This window comes from Thunnus maccoyii, chromosome 11, assembly GCF_910596095.1.
Source record: "Thunnus maccoyii chromosome 11, fThuMac1.1, whole genome shotgun sequence".
Lineage (NCBI taxonomy): Eukaryota > Metazoa > Chordata > Actinopteri > Scombriformes > Scombridae > Thunnus > Thunnus maccoyii.
The window spans coordinates 19,985,515-20,011,543 of record NC_056543.1 but is presented as its reverse complement, the minus strand read 5'-3'; the positions used below and the strand labels follow the sequence as shown (position 1 = coordinate 20,011,543).

The following is a 26,029-nucleotide window of genomic DNA, read 5'->3' as shown; positions in this document are numbered from 1 at the left end:
AATTGTTGCAGCTCTACACCTTTCAAAGGTAGTTCAGTGGTGCTTTACGAAATGCATTAGAACACATAAAAACACAATTAAAAAAGTATAAAATTCTACCTTTTAAAACAGAATAAAATTGCACCAAATTCAATAAACCGTTTATTTTAAACTCCTGCATGGTTAAAAAACAAGAAGAAAAAATAACTAAATTTTTCTAAGAAATTCCAAGAAGAATTACAGAGTGTATGACCCCAATGTCCTTAGAGGCAATGGCCCTATTTAAGTAATTATTGATTACAACATAATGTGCTTACACTCTTATACTTATAGGCTATATATGCAACTAAAAATATACAGTACAATACATTTCAGGCTGCCTGGAGCAGTTGTAGCAGGCTATGTCATGCGCACATACTGCCGTGTGTACGGTAACCAAAGGAATGTGTCACACCAGTGTAGAGCCGTAATGATGTCAACTTGTTATTTACTTTCCAAATCTGAATGACTGAGCAAGGCGAAAGGAGAATTAATCAACCGCTGTGTGACCGGGCAGGCGAAAAATAGTGGAGTGTGGGGGAGGGGAAGTGGCTCAGAGGCCGGATAGGCAACATGCTCGACTGTATCTCAGCTCAGTGCTTACACTAAAACAAAAACATCAAAGTCATATTACACTTTAGCACGGTTTTACGAGAGCGTGCTAATTGTACAAACCAAATGCGTATTTCTGCTAAAGTTTAAGCCACGTTAGCTTCGTTTTAAGTACCCGTTTAAGTTAGCTGTATCAAACATACAGTAGCTGGTGTGTGGAAACGACTCACAGCCGTTGTAACCAGACGTAGGACGACAACACACTTTAATCTCTTTATGTAAGCGCTCGTAGTGGAGATAGCTAGTAGTACGTCACCCGGCCAATTAGGTCGATGAGATATACCGGATATGAAACGACTGGTAGTAACGGTTAGCCGTGTTTTCAATATTCAGGTTTAAGGTCAGTTAGTCCCCCCCCCCCTTACTCTCGCTCTCTCTCTCTCCTCTATTCTCTGTCTACATCTCTCTCCCGCTGCCGATCAGCGCCTGCTGCTGTCTCTTTACGTTGCTGTTCTCAGTGAACGGTGAAACTCCAGAGTAGCCTGCAGCCCCAGCCACAGAAACTCGGGTTTATTCCAACTTTACCGCCACTTGTGTGTGTGTTTATATATATGTGTGTGTGTGTTTGTGTGTCTGGGCGACTACGCTTTGTTAGCGCCCCAAATTAGCCGACAGTGAGTCATACACCAGCGGTCGGAAGTTGAAGTATGACGATAAGCGAAATGGGAGGAAAGTCGTTGCTAGCTTGAACTGAAGTTGGAGGGTTCTCCTTGTGGAAGAGGAAGAGGTGGCGGCGGACACCACGAGTTCACTCTCACAATAAAAGGTAAGCCGGTAAAAGAAAGTCGAGTGGCGTGGTTTTAAGCTGCACTGCATTCAATGCTGCGTCTTGTTTATGTGTGGGTTTTATGCGAAGAGGATAATGACTTTCTGAAATTGGTGATTATGGCGTTGATTAGGAGATTTGCCGGCACACATACTAGTCACCCATTGACTCCACACGTGTGTGTTGAAATTCCTACTTCTGTCTTTTAATTTCCCCCCTTTTTTCTGTGTTAGTTATGCAAACATCTCACTTTTCTGGCACTGGTTAGTTGTGGTGAGTTGTTTCCACTCATGTTAAAATCTTGGTAGCTCTGTTTTAATACTTCGCAAAATCAAATAAGTTTCAGAGGTTGAAGGTTGTCCCATTTTGGTGAATTACTAGGATATCTACTTTGTCCTAAATAGCGCAATGCTGAACCTTCACCACGTTAAGTTGCACCAGTGCAGTTTCAGTCATTTTATTCAAGCTGAAATATGAGTGATACATATTTATCTTGCACATGAGTGGGGGAGGGGAAGGACAGTCAACTGTACTATACACTGCAACCAGTTTTCAAGGCACAGTTTATGTTACTGTATAACTACAATGTTAAGTTGTTTCCTGACTCTGTGTCAGATGTTACTGTATTAAAAGCACAGCAGATTTACCAAATTATCAAAAGAAACCCTGTTAAATATGAAGCCATGGTGATTCCACATGTTCACAGGACACTTTATAAAGCAGTCTACTTCTTTAAATAGACTGAGGAATATTGTGTGACCCATAAAATTCTCCTTATTTTCTAGTGAGTAGCCCTGGCTGTTATGTGTAGTTCAGGGAGTAATGGGATACAGCATGTACAGACACGGTTAAGATATCTCACATGGCTTCTGAACATCAAAGTGTTCATTATCTCTGTTCACGAGAGGGATTCCAGTGTATAACAGCAGAAACATACCGCTGTTTGAATGCTGTGTTAACCTGATTCTAATTCAATGGCCTGAATATTTAATGCCAAAGAGATGCCCCCATTTTCTTCTTGACCTAGTGGGATTGTTCACAATATCAGTCAGTGTTTTTAAGCTACTGAAATCAGATGGAGGCAGGGGTGAAGTTACACTGGGAGGAACCTTCTTTGTGGGAAGGTGTTGACTGGATTTAATGTGACATTTTGGATGCTGCTATTGCCTTTTTTTGTTTGTTTTTTTAATTGTAAGATATTAGTTATAAGGTAGATAACTCCGAATAGTCCTAACCATTCACAACCAATGGTTGTGTTCATTATATATGAAGAAAGAATATGGGATGGGCAATATTTCAATATTATTATTCAGTCAGTGTCTTTCCTCGATTTATAGTATATCGTAGCCAGATATGATTACGTAATAAGGCTATCACTTTTTTTTGTTTTTTTACCAATAATTCAATAATGATGTAATGGGTGATTAAAAACATTTTTTTACACAACCTAATCCCTTAAATTTGTGTTTTTAACAATTACAACTCAGAAACACATGGAGGTAGGACGTTTTATACTAAATAAACTACAAATAAAACTAAAGTTCTTGCTTTATTGGCTGATATGTACGCCAATACGATACACATGCAATGAGCTAATATTGGCCAATATGTAAGCCTGGTCGAGTTATCTTATTATCGCTAACATTTAAATTGTTTATTGTACAAATTACATTGCTCCGTTCAATAATATGCCTCAGTTGAGTGATAAACTAATGGGTGACTGACAGATTTGTTGTCTTGATAATGTTACTGTAAGACAGTTGCGTTTTACAAAGTCTGCAAACAGCTTCACCACACTGCATTTTGCACTAAGCAACAGAACAGTAATAGGGTAGAGTTCATTTTACGCACTTCCACTGCTAGGGTGCAAAGAATGGCTTGTTGGGCTTATACACTGTAAATTTTGGGTGTGAAAGTTCATTCATGATCATGAAATATGTGGGCGGACTGGGAATTAGTAATTTTTTTCCATGTTCGAATGGAACTTCTAATTTTGAATAAAAAGTGACAGCACTATTACATAATGTTAGGGTTTTAAAAAATTTCCTTTGTATGAATGAATGACTCCAAGCAAACTGTAGTCAACAAAGGTCAACTTGTTTTGCATGTTTGAATGTAAATGTACTGTGAAACAGTGCGTTTCACTGTGTGTGTGTTGATAAGTGAACACCACTTTGACCGTGTGGTTTTTGCATGTTTTCCATATTACAATATATAGACTATTTGAATCACAAAAAATATTCTTGTTAATATTGTGATGCTGATTTCAACCATATCGCCCTGCTCTACCAGTTTGTTGACCAGTTTTGTCACCAGAGTTGAGGATTTGCCTTGAACCCTAAAGGCAGTCATTGCAAGAACAGGTTTAGTGCCACCTATTAAAAGAACAATAGGGGTTTTATTATGTCCTAATTGCATGCTTCGGATTACTTTACCTTTTCCAGTAATTGATCTCTAAATATGTTAGCGTCATTGTCAAAAGTTATCAATACCTCTCTTTGGTGGTCTCATTTTTACAAAGTGAGTAGCTTTAAGTTTCCTCAATGCTTCATGAAATTTGAGTAAGTTAACATTTTGTACTTGGTGGCTTTTATTGTCTTTTTTTTAATTTGGTGTTTCATTAGATGGACACAGAACCTTTGTACTGAGTCATTGGCGGGCATTAATGAATAATGTTGTTGGCCCACAGGTTATTGTCTGTCTACATCTTGTTCAGTGACATTTGAGATTAAACCTATTGTCTTTGGTTTCAATGCTGTTTGCGGTTTTAGGTCTGGAATAAGCTGATTTCCTACAATACGTGAAGGATCGTAATTCATTCATCTGATGGCCTGTAGTCAGTTCTCATTTGGCTCTAAATTGATTTTAGATAAGTCACTATTAACAAAACTACTGTTCATTCAGAGAGGCACAGAAGAGACAACAGCAAATCCATGGTACACAGTGTTTGACTGTGTGTTCAAAACAGAAATGTATCCCATGCTCATAAGTAGGGCAAGGGAGTCCCTGAGAAAGCCCATGGCAGCCTTCTGCTGCTGTAAAGCTCTGTATCGGGCTGTCCAAATATTTCTGTAGCAGTATTTATTTATGATAGGCCATGGGGGGAGGTGAGCCATTCTATCCCTCCAAAAGGGACATGCAGTGTGCATGGGCTACCAGCCAACTGGCAGACCGGAGGTTACACTGAAATAACATCCATACAAGTACTGGCTAGTTCAAGGCTATAGTTATTTATTTGCTCTTACTTTGGATTTAGGGCGGCTCTGTTTATCGTTGTGTGAACTTGTGTCTGTTGTGCCAGGACTCTGTCCTTTTGTAAATGAAAACTAGGGGGAGGAAGCCATTTGCCTTTAAGGGTGTGTTCAACCTCCAACTGTATCAGTGTCTACCATCCAATCACTTTCTATTTCTATTGTGTCTGAACCCAACATAACCAATGATTCAGTTTCCTTGTTTTAAGACTACATTTATTTTTAATAGAGCATGTTCACTTTTTAGTGCACACCTGTCTGTGTGAGGTTATGCTCGGTCAATAGTCACAAGCATTTTTTCCAGGGTCTGTCATTTTTAACTAGTTTTTCAGAAGGAAAGTGTTTGGAGCTACTGTTACTGGTGGATGGCTGTTCAGGAAGTTGTGCAAGCACATGCATGCCAGAGTCTGAAACCTGTCTACTAAAGGGAATATGGCTTTTCTATTAGTTCATCTTTCACCCCCTCCTGATTCAGCCACGTAAACTTATCTTGTCACTTAGCTTCATGAGTTGTGTAGCAGTGAAGATAGTAGCGAAAATGTAAATGTGAAAAAAGTATGTACTCACAAAGAGAACGCCATTTAAAAATATTAATATTGCAAGAAAAACGCGTTTCAGATTCAGTACAACTAAACTCATGAGTTCAGGGATCAACATCTTTTGTCTACTATGGCTTGTACATTGTTGTTTTTACGAACATGTCTTTGCCTAATCACGTTGGGACAAAATTCTCATGCCAATATAAGATCAATTCTTAACAAAATTGTAAGATATTAAATATCTCAGAGCATACATCTGTTGAAAACACAAAAACAAAAGTCTGACTGAATATGACAAACATTAATGGCTATATTGTAATATATTTACTGAGATAATAATTATTGCAACATTTCTTATATACACTTAATGTTTGGGTCGTTTGATATGATGATCTTTTCAGACATTAAATCTGTAATATTGTGGCTGATACAGTGCCCTTAGACCTTTGAACTGTCAGGTGTTATTGCTCGTTTTTAATTTCCTTCATTTATAGGCTTATGGCACAGTCACTATTATAGTCACCCAGACACACACATAGTTATGGTATTCAGAAATACCACAATTTTTGCATGTGAGTTGTACTAGCCATTTTCCAGGGGACTTTTTATGGAGAAAAAATCTGCTCTGTGAAAGTACATGCTGTGTTTGCTTCTCAACACTTCCGGTTTACACACAGGCATGGATGTAGCAGTAAAAAGATCAACTTGGTTAGTTTTACTGGGGAAAAGGTCATAAATTTGATGATAATGACCCAAGATCTCCAGTTCTGTTATTTCAAAGTTGATGAGAAACGGCCATCTATGTAAAGGGTAGGTTCTGCTGATTTTTAGTGTGTGTATGACATCTGTGCGTTCTGGTTTGACAGTTACATTTTTAAGATTAAGAGGTATGAATTCTACATCTGACAATTTCTGCAACTTTCTGAAGCTGACATTCACACCTAGTCCCTCAGCAATTGGTTAGCTGGGTGGAGGTGATAAAGTTGGCAGGGTTTGAACGTCTCCCCTCAGCTCTTTATTTCATTGTTTACTAGTGATGTTGCTAGGTATGCTTCCTGTGTCTCTGACGCATTAAAGTCTGAAAAACTCACAATCGACATGTCCAGGGGACACTATTTTTTCCCCTGATAATGCTACATCGTGAACAATAAATCCATGTTGAAATCATAGAAATAAATAAAAGAAACCCAGCTGAGAAAAAGAAAAAAAATCTACCTGTCACCATTTTCTTACTGCCTATGCATCTATCTTGTTGATGATCTTGAAGATGATTGAGACTATTTACACTACTCACTACACTGAAAACCTTTCAACATCACTGCTTTACCCAATTAAACGCGATGAATGCCTTGTAGGAGAGACTGTCTGAAAATGTGCTCCATTATCCCCATATTTTAAAGTATATAAAAATACTCTTCTTTGAATAATAATTTGTCTTATATTGTTCAATCAACTGGTTAGAAAGTTTTAAAATGACATCTACACCTTCTCCCTCATTGAAAAATCCAGAATCTCTGAATATATAAATATTGTTCATTTCTTACTCAAGATATTTCTTACTTCACTGAAGAGTCCGTTCTCAGTGTACGTTCCTTATGGCTTCATTCAGACATGACAGGACATTTATGGAAAGAACCACTAATGCTTGTGTGATATTTGGCACCTTATGTGTGAGAGGGAGCAGAGAGAACAACAGTGGTGAGTTAAAAATGTTATGATCATGAGGAGGAAGACTGTTTTATTCTCTCACAGGCTACATCACTGATGGATTTTAAAACCTATTATGCTAGTGCGCTCCGGTAGCCTTGTGGTTAAGATGCATGCTATATAACTGCAACGTACATGGTTTGATTCCAGCAGTGGACCTTTGTTGCGTGTCGTTTCCCATCTCTCTCTCTCGTTTCGTTTCCTGTCATCTCTCTACTGTTACTATATTGAAAGGCATGAAATTCCCCCAAAATATCTTAAAAACACTCAACTTATTTAGCTTTTGAAGCCTTAATCAATTCAATCAAGTAAAACTTGACCTTTTATTAGAGAGTGAATTCTGCTGCCTGTTTTATAAAGTTTGTCATGCGCAAACATTGAGTCACAGGATGTCAAGTTGGGACTCTCCTTTAATTCCTGTTAGCTCACATGCTCTATATAAAGTTTTGTTGTTTTTTTGTATTTTTTGTTGGATATTCATTTATTCAGTCATGTGGTTAGAGTATAAGGAATGAGTGATCATCATCTGATTATAGTGTGTGTGGTCTTTACATTAATCTGATCGCATTCAATTCACTTGAGGCAATTTATCAAATTTCGTGCAGCTCCATCTGGAGCCACAAAAGCCTTTTATACAACTTTTTTGCCCATATGCAGTAGTGCTCCCCAAGATCCCCAAGATCTGTGAACAGGCTCTTCACCGGTGTTCACCTTTACCGCATTGAGCGTCATGGTGGAAGTCTTCATTGGTTAAATCCAATCCAACCTGTTTCTATGTGACCCCAAGCACAGTCTAGACCTGGTCCAAAATGTGATCGACTCTATCAGTCAACAAGCTTCTGCTATAACAGTGCATAATAATGCTCTAAAAACAAATGTGAAGTCATAGACAGTTGTTTCAAAAATAATTTGTTTATATGCGTCAAAGAATCATTTATAGAAACATTTGAAAGTCCTATTTTCATCTCCTGCACCAATAATAACTCATTGTGTAGCCAAGCTGGGTGATTGAGAGATAAAAGATATAAGCTGTTTCAAACCAATTAAATATATGTGAAATTAATTACAAAAGATAATTGTCATATAATACCATTTATCTTTTACACAGGCTACTGATTTCTGAAAATAATTTCTCCCAAGGCAGATATGACGTACCACGTGGTCAGAGCTGATAGAGAAAATGCACTGATCCATTTGTGTGTCAGACGTATTGACACACAGAACCAAGACCCGTGGCAGTAAAACGAGACCCTACCTGACCTGATTAGACTCAATGTAATTTGGACTCCGTATGACTCAGGTCCCGGGTCATGTCTCGGGTTCCTCGGAACTGAGTGGAGTCATGAGGACCTCTACATCATTGCATGTTACTGAACTGACCTCTCTCCAGCACTCGTACACGCAAGTTAGTAAAGTTCTTTTGATGGATTTGCAGTTATTAGTTTTACGACTGACATACAGAGTTCAGTCTAACTTCTGAACCGTGAATTGTGGCTTTGAGCACACTGCTCCGAAAACAGAACGGCCATCTGTGAAATGCCAATGAAAGTTTCATGTTTGCGTCTGCATAGTTTGTAATTTCCTACTCTTTGTAGTTTTGAAACTTGTCAACTTCATACCACAGTCTCACGCCAGCAGTGGTGAACATGGACGTGTACCAAGTGTACATGCATCTTATCCAATATCAAGGTACTATAACAGCAGGTCTATCAGTCTGCACCTGCACTGTTTAGTTATGTATAATTACACCAAGAGTTAGGTAGTCATTTCTTAAAATAATGTACTGCATGTGTAGTTCTTACCAGTGCGGTGTGACATATAACAAGGTCAGCTTTTTAATTACAAAGAATCAATTCTGAAATTGCAGATTAATATAAAATACGTTCACTCTCCTGTCTCCTTATTTACAAGAAGACTTCCCAAACTTTTATTCCATGTGTACAGTCACAGACACTATGAAGGGAAATCTTTTTGTCTGCAGTATGGTATTGTAAATGCTATGTAAAGAAAGTCGAGAGACGGCTCAGAATGAAGATCAGTATTTCACTTTTCTGCCTCGTTTGTTTGACCCTGAAGTCAGATGGAAGGAAAGCTCAAGGAGCAAGGGGGTTGTTTAGGGTGGCATGAGCAGCTGTTGACAGAGAGGCAAGATCCTCCGGTCACCATAGCAACACTTGTATTGCCCACACTGGTGTGTCGCTGTGTTTAGAGCTTATTTGTGCAATCCTCATCTTGCTGAAAAAAGAACTGCCTGGCTGAGGCTTTTATGTTGACAATTACAATCTCAAGGGCACTTACATCTTTCTTGCTATTGAATGAATGTAGACGTACACTACGCACATTTCCTCTACCAAATAAAAATGACTAAAATCATTAAATGCTTAGTTGTCTTTTCTCTCACAGTGAAACTGCACTTACGATAAACTAAGACATACACTATATTCCCATAAAGATGTAATAGTTTCACTTCCTTTCAGTGGTGGAGAAATTGGTAACATCTAAAATATGTCAACACAGCCAGTACACTCCGTCTTCTTCATTACTCAGTCTGTTATTTTTGATGAAATGTACAGATTAGTCACTTTCTATTTCCAATGCAATACACAGGAACTTGTGGCTCTCTATCATATCATGCAGCATAAAGGTACAAAGTATGTAAGGCCTGTCACATTGTCCCGCACTGGCCTAGATTTGAAGCACCAGTTTCTGTTTTACTATTCATGAAGGAATGTGTTCAGTTCTTCATTTGGTGTCCTTGATGGGTTAATATGGAGCAATAAACTATCATGCACAATTTGTTTTTATCTATACATGCAGTGATATGGTGAGATTGCTGAATGAAAGGTTGTAATTTATTGTCCTTGACCAAAGTAACAAAGGACATGCAGCATGTCTCAGGCTGGTTTTCCCGCTTTGCTCTCTAAAGAGACGACGGGAGATCTTATGCTGTATGTGTACTGTGCTGAGCTTTAGAAGAGCTTTCTGTGTCCCACAATCTCTTCCACACAAAGTATATTCTTGCCACCCACCCCCACACAGTCATATACACATGCAGGCCCTGCGGCGACTGGTTCCTTGTGTGCTTACATTTGCACAGAAACCAGGTTATTCGAAGAAACCAGATTAAGGCAGGAAATCAGGCAAAGTGTTGACATGCCCCGCAATAACCTGTTGACTGTCAAATCTGTCTTTATACGTAGCTGGTCAGTAATCGCATTTATTCCTTACCCCATGATGTATTTTTAACCATGGCTGGCATATTAAAGAATTAATGGTACATACAAGAAGACCTCATGCTAAAATGACATATGTAACCATTCCAAAATCAACTCATAAATTTACCACATAGATAATTAATGTGTGTTTAAGTTTAGGCAACTAAAATGACCTGGCTACCTGATGTCTGGACCAAAAAGACTTTTTAAAAAAGAAATTCAAAAAAATCTGCGTTTGTTTGGGCATGTTGCTCATTTTAGCTTTAAAGCTTATAAGTCGTCACAACACTGCGTAGTTATTAATAATGCTGTAGTGAGGTAGGGGTTATGTAAAATGTCTCATATGAACATATTTAGTTTCAGTTGTAGTCTTGACTTTTGATGGAGGGATACACGTTACATAAGTTGTTTTGTCCCTGTAATGACAATATCTATATCATTTTACTCCTCATTTTCCTTACTTGTTATTCATACACTCTACTCAGAAATTGCTGTAGGTGTCCTTTTATGTATGTAACTTGTCCACGTCAATAGGAAAAACAGCAGAGTTCTCTCCTTTGAACCATGTTAGGCTGCTGATATCCTTGGGTTTCTACAGAGAATATCAAATAACACCAATAGGCAAGTGGGAGTTTTCATTTTTATTTGACACTAATGGGTTCAGCGTGTGGGTGAATCTTAGGTCCTGATGCTCCTGATTAGAAGCCATCATGATGAATCCTTTCAGTGATCCTCACTGTTTGTCACTGTCCATACAGTTATTTATTGAAAGAGAATAATACACTCCAAACACTGCTGCATGCTTGCAGCATCGGTGCCTGTAGTAGCACTAAATACCTTCACTAATGTGTTACCTTAATGACCTTTCTCATTGTTGCTGCTGAAAGAACCAGTGGGTTTGGGCCACTGGTTCCAATGGTGGCCATCAGTCTGTAGGTTTCCAGCTGATCAGCTCAGCAGGTAATTCCAGTCTTCCCCACTATTGAAAGGAGTGTTAATCAGTGGGTAAAGCTAAAACCTGCAGACTCTCATGGCACACGGTTGGCCACCCCTAATAAACATTATCCCCTTTTACACAAGACGTGAATGTTGCGCTGTTCTGTATAAAAGGTACAAACATGGAATGGGTGTGCAGAGTTGTTCCACCAAGAAGTCGGCAGCAACTTTGAAAATCTTTTAGGTAACACTAAGCTACACTTTCTGTACTCCCAACACAACAAACTCCTCCTGGCATTCCTCTCTCCAACTCTGTCATGGCTGAATATTAAGCTGATTTCAAAAACAACTCAACTCTTACAAGACTTCAGAATGAGACTTGAGCGAGATTGGTTGGACACAATTTAAAAAAAAAAAAAAAGAAAAAAAAAAAAGACCGGATCAAGCGAAAGGTAAAGAAAAAAAATGTTATTGCTTTGTAGGGATCCTTTCCATAATGTTGTCAGACACTTGCAATAACAATTGGAGCCTGTCAGTGGCAAAAACAAGCACTTTTAAGTGGACGCACATTTTACGTTGCGCAATCGCCCCGTCAGATTACATTGCAGACGGCTTTGCGGCTGCCAGCTGCAGCGCTCTCACTCAATACTGGACCAATTTCAAAAATTGTTGTCACTTAGACACAAAAGATGGGAAAATGGTGTCCAGGTTGAAAAATACTGATGTTTCTGGTAAGTGTTGCCACTTGCTACCATAACAAGCGTGGGACAAGTGTTTCCCCCTAGAGAGACTGAAGGCTACCATCCCCCCTCCCCCAGTTTGCCGACCTACATTGGCTGTCGCTAAGTGATTCAGAGGCAAAGAATAGACCTTTTTCTTAGCCGGAAGTTTGACACGTCAGTGTAAGAAAAACACAGGTGCATTCAATAACATTAATGACGGCTGAATCCCATTTCCTTTTTCCAAATTCATGACCCTGATGGTTCATCAGTATGGCTTCCTTGAACACTTGGAACTGAGACATTGTTAATGTTATCAGTTCCACCTGTGCTTTTCATGCTATGATAAGTCAACATGTCTGCTGTGAAGAAAAAAAAAGGTCTATACTGTATAATGGTTGTGATTACCTGTGTGGGGATCATTATTTATCACCCTGCTCCCATTCCACCATCCCTCTCTCTCTCTCTCTCTCTCTCTCTCTCTCTCTCTCTCTCTCTCTCTCTCTCTCTCTCTCTGTCTCTCTCGCTCGCTCGCTCCCCCTCCCCCTCAAGACTGCAGCCCTACCAGAAGCTTCAAAGGCGGGTTTTACTCAGCAGAGCAGTTCAAGAGAAAATGGCTGCTGTTTCCAGGTCTTGTTTGCACATCTGTCAGGAGGTGACTGTTCAGGAGAAAATGGGGTCCCTGGTATGCTGGTTTTCAACATCATTCTTTTCAAAAACCTGCATGTGCAGGAGATGGCTAGTTATGTAGTTCTCACTGCTCCATTATTTTTGCATTCAAATGTTTTTTTGTCGGAAAAGCGTTGTATTTGATTTCATTGATGGATGGATGATTTAACATGACAAGCCCTATTTAGAGTGCTGTTCAAACAGTTAGTTGTAGTGGCAAATTTGTTTTAATCAGGGCATCTGAAAGCTGACAAATACAGTTTTAAAAGTCAAGCTCACTTTAAAATGATTGCATTTTGCTGATCCAATCAATTAATGTTATTTCTAATCTATTTAAAGATCTGACGAGCATACTCTCTGTTCCCTCTTAAAATCATGTTTACATATTGCTATGGACATATTATCTTATTTTCTTGCCTCATACATCATTCCCTTTCATTTAAACTCCAAACAATATCAAAACTGAATTTGCATACTGACAAAGTGTTGTATGAACGAATCATTTCAGTCCTTATCACTTAATACATTTGAATAGTTTTAATTAATGTGCATGTTCAAAATGCCCTCATTAGCACTGAAGTTCGTCTGTGATGACAGTTAACATGCAAACTCCGGAAGATGAGAGTAGCCTGTCAGGTTCTACCGAGAACTCACACCGTGACCTTTGTTTTACACACTGAACTCTTAGTAACTGATAGCTGTTCTCCATGGTTATAACCCTGCTCAAACTACTTGTAGTGAGCCAGTTCTGTTCTTTACCGTATAAGTTCAAATATGTATCTTTCATACTTATAATTTTCAGTGTCTCACTGGCAACAATTATAATAGTTTTCTAATTAGAATGGAGTTCGCTTAGTAACTTTTAACGCGTGTCACAACCTGTAGGACGGCATCTTGTATTCTTCACATCTCCAACAGCAAGTCCTGAGCTGCAAGCAGCAGCATGCCCAGCCTAAAGCAGCACAGATGATCCACGCATCCATCAACCCACGGGTTCTGGTTCGGAAATGACCAAACTGTCACCCTGGGCTGATAACGTTGGCTGGTGCTGCTATGAAGCTCGTCAGTACTTCTGCCGACTCATTGATGTTGTCGGAGCTGCATTGGAACATATCCAAGTCGATGTCACTCAGCACGCCCTGCAGCGTAGCCTCTGATAGGGGACTATACAAGGTCAGCATTTGAGCACAGGAGGCGTTTCAGTTTTTCAGTTATCTGACTCACTTGCATCTGATGGAACAATTGCGGTTCAACTTTGATACAGCTATCTAGACAGGCAGAGCAACGGCTTTTGTTTCACTCATGTTTTACGTGAGTAACCGCGACCAAGGTGTCTTTTTATACACACGTAACCACAGTGTTTGCTTTGGGCTTAGGACATACATTTGTAAAAGTGAGTGAGGAGCAGTAACATGACCAACGTAGACAGAATTTAACCTATTAAATACATGAGGCACATGAGACGGAAGACTAAAAACTGCAACAGAAACGTGTCTGATGTAGACAGAGTGTAACCGTATGAAGGTTTTTATTAGTCTTCAGCTTTGACCACTGCTTTAGTCCACAATGCACTTAGTTGCAAGTATGGGAACTGGTGGGGTACTTTTACACTGTCAAGTAATTGCAGCAAGAGTGCAGTAAACATCTTAAAGTTAACCCTAATTAGCCTGATGAGCAAAGCAGGGGGTTCTCATCATTGCCCCATTAGGGTTTCCATTTGTCTGTTCCATCTATTGTCTTTGTCATCTGTTTGCATTTGAAAATGTGAACGCCATTATAGCTGTATATTGGTTGTACTCTTAAAAAGGTTTTTATGTGAAGAGACAGCGCGTGTATTGATAAATTGCGTGTGACATGCCTTTTAAATAATTGTTACTCAGTTGTAATACAATGTAATTCAGGCAGGAAATTAGAACATCAAGCTACAGGAAACTAAGTCAAGAATTAATTGTGAAATACATGCTAGTTGTGTCAGAGGTCTTGCCATCAGCTCTTAGAAATGCTCCAAGAACTGTTAATTGCTCTTATGTAGTTTTTGTACTTGCGTTTTTTAATTTTCATTTTTTTGGTCTCTGTGTTTCGTCACCACAAGGATAAAAAGGTCCATATATGAAGGACTACTTGTTCCTGGGCTTTCTTGGCCATTAACAGGTCATTAGTCTAATCCGCTATCTGAGAGAACGACAACTTAAAGTGCAAGGACTATTAAAGAAGAAACCTGTTCATTTGGAAAGATTTTCAACCTTAAAATGCAGTGTGAATTTCACTCAGAACTGGATAGAAAACACACTGGACTGGTAAATGTTACTGTTACAGTTGTAACATCATTCTCTGCCTCATATACATGCACAATGACCATAAAGACCATGTTTTACCACTGATGGGTTTGAATCGATTTGGTGCATGTAACCCATAGACTGGTTTCATTCCTCAGATGTATTGATGCTCCTTCCGCATAAAACACTTTTAATTCGGTTTCTTGCTGCTCTCTGGTATCTCCAGGTTGTGTTGTTGACGGCTCATCTGGCTGAAACATACAGTTAATGGCTGTGGGATTTCTCTCCTTTTTTACAATGTGTGAAATGATTCATATTGCCATAGCAACCAAATCCACAGAGGAAACTGCATCCAAATTATATGTATACCTACACCTAGTTGCCAGTTAATTGGGAAAACCAAGTTACACCAGGCTAAAACTAATAGTCTGTTTGTATAAATTGTATTGCATTATACTGATCAATGAGGGTAGATTTAATATTGGCAACATCTTTCAGCATAACATGATTCTAAGTTAAGTTTCCTGTACCTTTTTTTTTTTCCCAGCTACATCACAACATTACCACAACAACACTCAGGGGAATGTGTTTTTATGTCATAGGATGAATATTATCTACAGTATACATCTCTTACCTCTTCATGGTACATCTGTGTTGTATAAACAGTTTTTGTAGCAGCTGCCTTTACAAGCAAGTGTTGTTTTTTTTCCCCCTCTTTGTGTGTTTCTTTTTTCAGAGGGATCATATCTTCAGCCTTTGACTCCACTTATCACTTCAGAATGGATAAACCTTAGAGCTATTGCAGAGGTTAGCGTTTTGTCTTGTTTTCCTGGAAGGCACGTTGTTTTGTCAAAGGAGGTCTGGATGCCCAGGGAGTAGTGTAATGGATGGTGGCATCATGGGCCCATCTGATAGAAGGATTATTGCTGCTGCCCTTTCCCAGTGGGACCTGAGCCCCTCCAGGCTGCCTGTTAATTATGTTTCCAGTTGTTTGGTATGTAGTTGTAGCGGCCTTGGGAACAGTGCCCCCCCTTGCTTTGATGTGGCTAGCCCCTCTAAGTCCCATATATAAGCTAATTAGCTAAAGTGAACTGTGGCAGTGGTTAAATCAGGGCACAATAGCTAAGGTAGACAAGCTCAGTGTTTTGTTGTCTGTTTTATTGATGTAAACAATAATGAAAACATACAGATGAATCCAGTATGTGTAGTAATATTGCTGTGAGATTTTGCTCTGCTTTTTGCAGTTGTTGCAGGTTTTTTTTTCACCCCAGTGGTAACTTAATAGCACCTAATAGCACCTATTCTAAAAATGACAATAATCTTCACATTGTGGCAGCACCAGTTGCAGAAGTTGTTCTAATTTCAGTCCTTAGCATGTGTGCTGTGGTACAATAAAGGTCGACTCCATCTGAAAGAATATACCAAGGTGAAAGAGTGAATAATTCATGTTGAGTAACATGTTCAACCCCTCTGGCTGTATGCCCACTGGTAATTGGGACAACACTATTCTCTGTCTATTTTGCTCAATCTCTTGTTGCTATGCTACCAAGGGCAACTTGAGTGGGCCTGGGCAGTGTTTGGAGTGAAAGTTGGACAACCATACAGTCTTCATACCTGACACCATCCCCAGTTTTTTATTTCTCCTTGTGCTCTCAGCAAAATGTTTGTCCCTTTATTTCCCCATTGGAAAGTAGGAAGTAGTTACATATGTCATGATGACTCATTCTCAGGCTGCAGTTTGTTTCTCTTATTAAGCATTTTTCCTTTCCATTTTTCTCACTTGAACCTTTTTATAGACCATTCTATTTCTTATTGTATGTGTCGTACATTTGTGTATGTTTACATTGTGTTTGTGTTTTGGGGGGTTTATAAGCAATGTTCTTCCACCTCTATTTACCCAACTGTGCTAAAGCATATGATTGAGTCATTGGGAAATTATGAGCTCTACAGTATTCTTGCAGTGTTCATCAGCCTGAGGACAAAAACTAAACTACCTTTTTTTTTTTTTCTTCTTCAGCTCCCTTCAGTTTTGAGACTATCTTAATTGAAATGTTAACATAAAGTCTTTTAAACACCTCTATTTGTTGAAAATAACTCAGAAGGGAAGGTGAGGTTTGCTGCTATGAATAATCGGCCTCTTGCTTTCTTCTGTAAATTACCAGATGGGGAGTGGATAGGCATTTAATATCCTTACTGCTTTATCAGGGCTTCTTCCATCTATATGGTCAGCTGGGTCACTAATGGGAAGCACCATTCAGTTCTCTGTTAAAGCCAAATGGATGTAGACATTCCCATTAGAGAGGAAGAAAGTCTGGAAATACCTGCCTTCAGTACTAGACATGGACTCACATGTAAAGTGACCCTGCCACTCACATAGTTAAAGGAAAGATTAATGCAGCAGTGGGTAAGACAAGAGGGAGCATGTACTGACAGGCTACAAGTCAGGGCTGTCCTGTGTTTGTGTTTGATTAAAGTATGTCAGCACGTGACTGCATCACTAGGCAAAGATAGAGACAGATTTGTGCTGTCTGCAGACGTTGTGCCTATTTATTAATCTTACTTCCCATTTTTTGGATATATCTTTAGGAGTGAGCCCAGCCTTCCAACAGACCTCCTCTGTTTCTTTGGGCTAAAATGAGTATTACCAGTGACGAAGTGAACTTCTTGGTCTACAGATACCTCCAAGAATCAGGTTTGTCTCACAAAGATCTGCTTTACACACTGATGCTGTTTTATACTTAAAATAAATGATTTTTACTTGGGATTGATAAATGAATTGCAGATATTTTGAGTTTGTTTTAGTATTACAGGGTTTGGTTTTGCTAACCATCCACATCTAATTTGACCATGTCTAGAAAATGCAGTTATCATGCATAGACCATTTCAAAAGACACAGCACATAATATGCTTACATTTTTGTGTTATGTATGGTCAAACATTGCATGCTCATGCTGTGTTTTTTTGTTTATTACTCTTTATTGAGCCTGCCTGTGAAGCAATCTGGCAGAATACAATCTATTAGTAACCCTAAAAGGTCAACATTGACATTGGCATGCTGTATTGTACTCTTTAAGATGTAATAACCGTGTTTTTGTATACAGTTACCGTTAGCGTTGTTTGGATCAGACAAGACATGTCTTTGAATATGTTTGCTGTGTTTGTGCACATCTTTTGCTTGGCAATGTCCCATTAATGAATATGAATGGTGTTTTGTTTTCAGGTTTCTCTCACTCAGCATTCACCTTTGGCATCGAGAGCCACATCAGCCAGTCTAACATCAATGGAACATTAGTGCCCCCTGCAGCCCTCATCTCCATCCTGCAGAAAGGGCTTCAGTATGTGGAGGCAGAAATCAGCATCAATGAGGTGAGGGCAGGGACCTGCTGTTACTGACTCCCACAGATGTTTTCTACTGCTTAATGAGACAAAGACAGACTTTGATCTCTATGACAACACACTAAGTTCTTTGGAAATGCTTTTTAATATTTACAGTCATCTTTATAGTAGAAGAAACATTGAAGAATGTTTGTAGAAGGATGCTATTTAGGAAACACTCTTCGTCTCTATGATTGATGAATGGGAAACATGACTCTAGACAAGTTGTTAATTAAAAATAACATCTCCTCATTATGTGTTGGTAATTGCGGTTGCCCTGACAGGACGGTACAGTCTTCGACGGTCGGCCAATTGAGTCGCTGTCACTCATCGACGCAGTGATGCCAGATGTGGTGCAGACGCGGCAGCAGGCCTTCCGCGACAGATTAGCCCAGCAGCAGGCCACTTGTGCCACGGTAGCTTCGACCTCTGGAAATCAGTCCAATGCACCAAAGAATGGAGAAGCCACTGTCAACGGGGAGGAGAATGGCACTCACAACATGAGTAAGTTGAATCTCCAAAATGTGGATATCCCCATTATCTCACAGTAGGACCTGACATATTTTTTTGTAAAATAATTATGTGATCAGATAGTAATCAAGACGGGTAACAAGATAATACGAACTCCTGTTGTTAAGATTATATTCCAGCTGAGTACAAAAAAAAAGTCTCTTCCAAGTTTCAGCATACTCATCAAAATAGTGTAATATCTGTGCTGTAAAACAGGGGAATAAATTGAAAGACATGGAAGACAGGAGTTGCTCTCCTTGTGCTGTGTTTTGTCTTTGTCTTAAGGAAGCAGGCTGTATTACATCTACCAAACCATCACAGTTTTTCTACTTCAGATGAGATGTTAAAATTATAAACGCGGTGAAACAAAAACATCCAAATGATCGTCACAGAATGTGCAATCATGAGCAGCTTTTTAGCTTCCTCTCTGTTGTCGATCAGGTGGATCACTAGAAAAGGGGAATTGGAGTGGCTGATTGTGTGCCAGCACATCACTTAGGAATTGAATTTAAAGGTGTGGATGGCAGCCGGAAGGGTTAGGTGTGAGTAAGGTTTCACAGTCTGAGGATACTGGAAGGCTTTGAAATTGTAGAAACACATTAAGCTTTTCCATATTTTCAAGGCTAAATCCTTTATTGTGACTGGTTTCTCATTATAATGTGATAAGTATATGCGCTCCAAGTGGGTCAATATTTTCAGATAGAGATGGATAAAAATAGCACTGGCATTTACCAACAAACACACATTATTGATTTTCTTTGATGATATCTTCCTGTTTTTAAAGCTTCACTTCATTTGTGAAACAATACACACTCATTAGTGGTACATTTATCATCAGTATGTTTGTACTACTCCAAAGCTCGCTTGGCAAGTGTAGGTATAGGTGTGTTGCATGTGTGTTTAGTGCATATATATATGTATGTGTGTCTGCGTGTATCTGACCATCTGTGTGTGAACACCCACTCTCAGATAACCACTGTGAGCCCATGGAGATGGATGTGGATGTGGAGATACCAGCCAGTAAAGCCACAGTGCTCCGAGGCCACGAGTCTGAAGTGTTCATCTGTGCCTGGAACTCTGTCAGCGATCTGCTGGCCTCAGGGTGAGTCTCTGTCGGTGCTGAAACAGATCTTAATTCATGCTGGGTGAGTCATGCTGTAATGTATGCACGCTTTGGCTTTAACTTTGTAAGACAGATTTCATAAGAACCATCGCTGACAGCTTATATTCCAACAATCTTTTGACCCCCCTCCCCCGCCCCCCCCCCCCCCCCCCAATCTCCTCTCTTGCTACATTGGTATTCTGATCAGCTCGGGGGACTCCACCGCCAGGATCTGGAACCTCAACGAGAAAAATAACTCCAACTCCACCCAGCTGGTGCTGCGCCATTGTATCCGAGAAGGTGGCCAGGATGTCCCCAGCAACAAAGATGTCACCTCATTAGACTGGAATGTAAGTGCCAAATCAACCATCCACATCTATGCTCTTCTACTTTTAACCATGTGATAAACAGACTGTGCAGCTGAGGACAGTTAAGTAACAATTTTATCTTTTCATCCAACAGAGCGAGGGGACGCTCCTGGCAACAGGCTCATATGATGGATATGCCAGGATATGGACAAAAGATGGTACGTCCTCCATTGTTGTAGCACAGCGTTGTGTCCTCTGTCATTAGTTTTATGCCTTTGTTATTGTGAATGATGCAACCTTTTGATAATTTTTTGAAGGATCTTTTCTAAAAGAAATGGATATGGCTCTTATCCATTAGGAAATCTGGCAAGCACCTTGGGGCAGCACAAAGGACCCATATTTGCACTCAAGTGGAACAAGAAGGGGAACTCTATTCTCAGTGCTGGCGTAGATAAGGTACTTCATGAGAGCTCAAGCATGGATTTGTGACTTTCAATAATAACATCTTTACCTTTTTTCCTTTGACAGTAATAGGGCTCGAAATTAACTTTGATCACCAGCCAACATATCAATCTGTAACACATCATTTTTCTGGTTTCCATCCATAAACTACAATGCAAACTGCACCGCTATTAGTAAGTTTATTTACAGTATAAACTCAAGGGGGAGACACACACACACAGAACTCTGATTATTCATCTTTTACCTTACATTTTATATTTTCATATGTCATTTTCACCTAAGACATCATAGCATTATTGTAACATGTTACCAAACTTCATGAATTATCTAAGTGAAACAAAATGGAATCAGCATAATGCATTTCTTAACTTTTTGTGCAATAGAGACAGTAGTTGCAGTAGTTATTTTGTGTATTTTTGTTGTCTTTTGATAATACAACAATGTATTCTCAATATGTCCACAAAAATCCAAATCGAACCCACACACACCAGATTGGCAAGAGACTCCAATCTATAATATGAGATGTTCCGTATAATGATTTGCGCAGAAATGTTGCACACTCGTTTTGAGATGCTCCATTTTATTTTCCAGACTACAATCATTTGGGATGCACACACAGGAGAGGCCAAGCAGCAGTTCCCTTTTCACTCAGGTAAATTGAGTTCACTATGTATACAGAACAATGACAGCATGTCATTGTGGATAACAAATCCAAATGCAAAATGTTTCCTGCTCAGTTGTGGCTGTATTGTGCACTGTGCACCCAACCCGTAATGAAATTTGGACCTGTGCATTCAAAAACCCCACAGCTCCAGCACTGGATGTCGACTGGCAGAACAACACCACCTTTGCCTCCTGCAGCACAGACATGTGCATCCATGTATGTCGCCTCGGCAGCGACCGGCCCCTCAAGACCTTTCAGGGCCACACGGTGAGCAGCTTTTTCCATTTTTGCTCTTCTGACCACATCTCATACCATACTGTCTTACTCCTTGGATACCAACAGGTGTTATGTTTTGCAGAATGAAGTTAATGCCATTAAGTGGGATCCATCAGGTATGCTGCTTGCCTCCTGCTCAGATGACATGACCTTAAAGGTAAGACTTGTCTCCAGCCTCAGATGTTATAAAGACAGCCAACCTGAGTGGTGATTTGTATTTAGTTCTGTCGCTGCCACTTTCTTACACAGATTTGGAGTATGAAGCAGGAGTCCTGTGTCCACGACCTCCAGGCTCATAGTAAAGAGATCTACACTATCAAATGGAGTCCCACAGGCCCCGGCACGAACAACCCCAACTCCAACATCATGCTGGCCAGGTGAGAAATCACTCACGCATAGCTTGAAGCATTCACTATCATAGAGACCAACCACCAACGTTGCTCAGTTTTGAGAGTAAAGTTGAGGTTTGTGTTCTTAGCATAAACCCTGTATGTACATGTGTTACTGTGGTGAATGAGTCTATATATGTGTGTATGGGAAGAGGTCACTTGTCGTAGTCTGACAATCAGTAGATACAAAGTTCCCATTGCTAGTAATTGTCAGTGGCCCACAGCCTTACACCCTGACCCAGATGTGCAAGCATGTGTAAATGTTCTAGTTCAAATACCACAGGAATTTACAGCCCACACTGTCAACCCAGCATACGTGCCCATTATTCACATTGGAAATAAAACTGCGATTATCAGCACAGCTGGGAGGGAACATCATAATCTTAAGTAAATGCCACCGTTGAGCAGTAAGTGAGCAATACATATTGGATTTAGTTCACTTTTGCTCTTTCCATAATATCCCCTTGAGTTCGCTTTCATTTATTGCCAAGGACACCCGTAGGAGCTTAGCCCTGCCAATTTATACTTTGGCGATGAAGATGTATGAAGTGAAATCAGCCTCTCTTTTTTACCATCATCTGTTTTCAGCAGTGTCTCAGTTTTACGGTCATAGATGCCCACAGTTTGTCACTTTTTTTGAAAAAGATCACAGATTTTTTTTTTTTTTTTTGCACATCAATTGTGACCTTTTTGTGTTTTGTTTTTTTCCCCTTAAAGAAGCACTGATTAAAGATGATGTTTTTCATTAGAGTTTGACACCTTGACATTATGAAATTGCCATTCTGATACAAACAAAAAACACAAACGATGATAACAACCTGTAGCTTCCAAATAGGTGTTGTTGTTTCCTTTGTTTCTGATTGTGAGCTTTTGGGCTTCAGTCACCACATCTAAAAAAGCTGCCAGCATTCCCCACCATAACTGGAAATTATGAAATCACTATTTTATGCTATTTTGAAAGCATCTTGCTAGTGCTTTTGGTCATTTTTATGACTCTGACAAAGACTTTCCTAAAATTATTGTTTTTTTTATGTTACAAAATCTATTGGAACCGAAGATTAGAAATCTGTAGTGCTGCTCTCATGTCTGCTTTGTATATTCTTTGTCTTCTCCTCACCCACAGCGCATCTTTTGACTCGACTGTGCGACTGTGGGATGTTGAACGGGGGGTTTGTATTCACACGCTGACAAAGCACCAGGAACCTGTCTACAGTGTGGCCTTCAGCCCCGACGGCAAGCACCTGGCTAGTGGCTCGTTCGATAAGTGTGTCCACATTTGGAACACCACGGTGAGTATCTCTGCAAAACAGCAGACGGGGAAAAAGCTTTTGTGGTTCCTTAAACCTAATGGAAATCTTGACATTCATTTGTTTGTGCTGTTTCAGACTGGAGCCTTGGTGCACAGCTACAGGGGTACCGGTGGTATTTTCGAGGTGTGCTGGAACAGCACCGGGGATAAAGTCGGTGCCAGTGCGTCAGACGGCTCGGTAAGCCTTTTACCATTGTGATGACTGACTGGTTATTCCTGATTAAGTATTTACACGTGCAGCAAGTAAAACTGGCTGAGAGATCTCATGACTGGTACTTTGAGAACAGCAAGGAAAATACAGACATGTTGCTTGAAATGTATTATTAATACTACTTAATCCTTTACCTTCTAGGTATGTGTTCTTGATCTCCGAAAATAGCCACCATGACTTTGATGAATCCTGGAATGTGCAGTAGATTGCCTTCTTCTGACATCAGCTAACACACTCTTTGCTCAAGAGGGGCTGTAAGGTGGAGCGAAACAAAACCCTCAAAGGATTAAAACCAGATGACTAGAAGAAGAAGAAGAAGAAGTACTTTATTGATCCCCGTGGGGAAATTGATCCTCTGCATTTGACCCATCCTATACACACACACTAGGAGCAGTGGGCAGCCGCAGTGCAGCGCCCGGGGACCAACTCCAGTCTTTTGCCAGTGCCTTTGTCAGGGGCACTGACAGGAGTAGCTTCTGAGGAGCCAACACCAACTGAAATCAGTGCACCTTACAGTTTGTTGATGTGTGTTTTTTATGATGCGCCTGTTTGAGACATAATGGAAGCCGGTAAGAGATCCCCAAGACTGGACTAAATCCAACTCCCTCGGTGCATCCGTGTTTTACAAGGTTTCTAATGAGGAAGTGCTGCGATCCCTCCGGGCCACTGGTCCAGCTGTTATCGGGTTGTAAGGATGGAAACACAAAGATGAGTTTTATAAAGAGAAAAGTGTTACTGAGACACGCATGTTTGGCTGTGAAAGGCAACAAATTCTGAAAGAAAGGGTTGTGGTTTTACAATCCCTCTGAGCAAATGTTACTTAATGTCCAAATGAACTAACTGGACACATGATTGAAAGTAACATCAATACTGAAGCACTGGTATTGTCTGTTGACAGAGTGCTGAACCTCTCCTCAGCGGAGAATAGTTTGTTTCAAGAGTACTTCTTACTTTTTTGTGTCTATTTTCCACAGATGGACTCTTGAAAGTCAAAATTGAATGTGCCGCTACAAGGCAGTCCTTAGCTCACATTTAACATCAGGTCAACAAAAGGAAATCCTGCCAAGAAATAGTCCTAACCTCCTAAAATGACCTGCTCAATTCACTCAAGATTAGAAAATGTCATTTTGTGGACAAGATGTGAAAAGTGTGGTTTACAAAGAGAATTTTCTCCCTTTTTGGATGTAAATTTAAAGAATGTAAAGATATGTAAATTAGATTAATACACAGACTTATATACTGTGTATATATGTTTATATACAGTACACTTTATTGCCGTCATGTAGGGGCTCATTAATGGCTAGAGCTGTCACATCTTTGCTGATAATCCATGACGAGACCTCTTTTTAAATGAAGTGCATGTCTCATCAGCGTCTTTTTTAATACAGTCTTTCTCAACTCGGCCAATCATATCTAATACATCAAGTTGTTTGTTTTTTTTCCAGCAAGTCACAAATGACATTGAGACGGATGTGTTAAGCAGGTTTACTGTCCTCCATTGATCACTGAAAGCCATGGAAGAAATGTGCGCCTCATTACCTGCATTCAGGGAATTATCTGGTCAACAACCCGGGAGGGAGCAGTCGTCAGTCTCCTGCTCGGTTTGCTGCTTTAAGTTCATGTTGTATGTGGAACGGGACATCACAGACTCAACAAAACCATGCCTGTGAGAGAGTATCATGCAGACCCGAGTGGGGGGGGAAACAACTAGTTTATTTAGCATTACCATGGTTTCTCTGTGGCACTTTCCCTCTGATCAATCTACTGAAAATTCAGAGCCCATCTAATGCTACCAGCTGATCGGATTTGAAAAGCCTGTGTTGTGGGCCGAGCTTCAACAGTGTGCAGTATGTCTGTCTGTTTCTGCTTACTGGGATCTAATGTAAAAGAAAGTTATCTTCAGACTAACATGTCACCACTTTGATTTGCCTTTTTTGGTTGGACCACAGCGGGCCAGCCCTATAAACGTGAAAGTCTGTGACTGACTGATTGACTGAGTGATGAAGTTACACCATTGGTCGACTGAGTGATGAAGTTAACTTCATCAGTCGCCTCGGCCGAGTGTCGCCACTTCCTGTATCCGTCGTCTCAAATGAAAAGCCCTCTAGTGTTTCTGACATGGTCCAGCCATACACTAGGCTTTGACCTAGTCTTGTTTTTCTGGACTTTCCCTTTCAGTCAATTTCTTCTAGAGCAATGCAAAGTGCACTTTTTTGTCATGATGGGTTTGGCAAATGTTAAGATTTTGCTGAAAGTGAAGGGCCAATGTTTTATTTTTGTCTTTTTTTTTTTTTTTTTTTTTTTAATGTCACAATTGGATGTTAATGGGTGGTTCATCATTTTCTGACTTTTTCAGAGCCATTATTGTCTGTGTCAGACTGAGAATTGGGCTGTGGGTTGGTGGCCATTCTTGGCGTGCTAAGGAGCTCAGTAGGGAATAAGTGCTGTGACAGCTACTATCTCTCGCACCCTGGTCCAGGGTGTGGTCACCTGTTTCCAATACAAAATGTTCAAGTCATTCAGTGTCTCAAATAAATCACTCTATTTTGATATCAGAAAACATGGAGCCCGTGTTTTGAATTGTTTTTGCACTACTTTGAAGTGACTAAAAAGGTAACAGTGATTAATTTGTCTGTGGTAATATTAAAAGAAGTGTTGCTATGCTGTACTATGCAACCACTCATATAAAGAAAGTATCACCAACAAAACCTTAAG

General features: G+C 39.9%; 1 protein-coding gene across 1 annotated transcript; it reads left to right on the top strand.

The window, feature by feature from the left end:
* Positions 1-328: 328 nt before the first annotated feature.
* Positions 329-25,889, top strand: tbl1x (transducin beta like 1 X-linked). Its single transcript, XM_042426779.1, has 15 exons — positions 329-1,396; positions 17,295-17,400; positions 17,929-18,074; positions 18,368-18,587; positions 19,563-19,695; positions 19,904-20,045; positions 20,158-20,221; positions 20,362-20,459; positions 21,057-21,117; positions 21,275-21,396; positions 21,488-21,562; positions 21,655-21,782; positions 22,918-23,083; positions 23,180-23,281; positions 23,456-25,889. Exons 2-15 carry the CDS (start codon positions 17,343-17,345, stop codon positions 23,480-23,482), a joined length of 1,542 nt encoding a protein of 513 aa, XP_042282713.1. The 5' UTR covers positions 329-1,396; positions 17,295-17,342; the 3' UTR covers positions 23,483-25,889.
* The last annotated feature ends 140 nt before the right edge of the window (positions 25,890-26,029 follow it).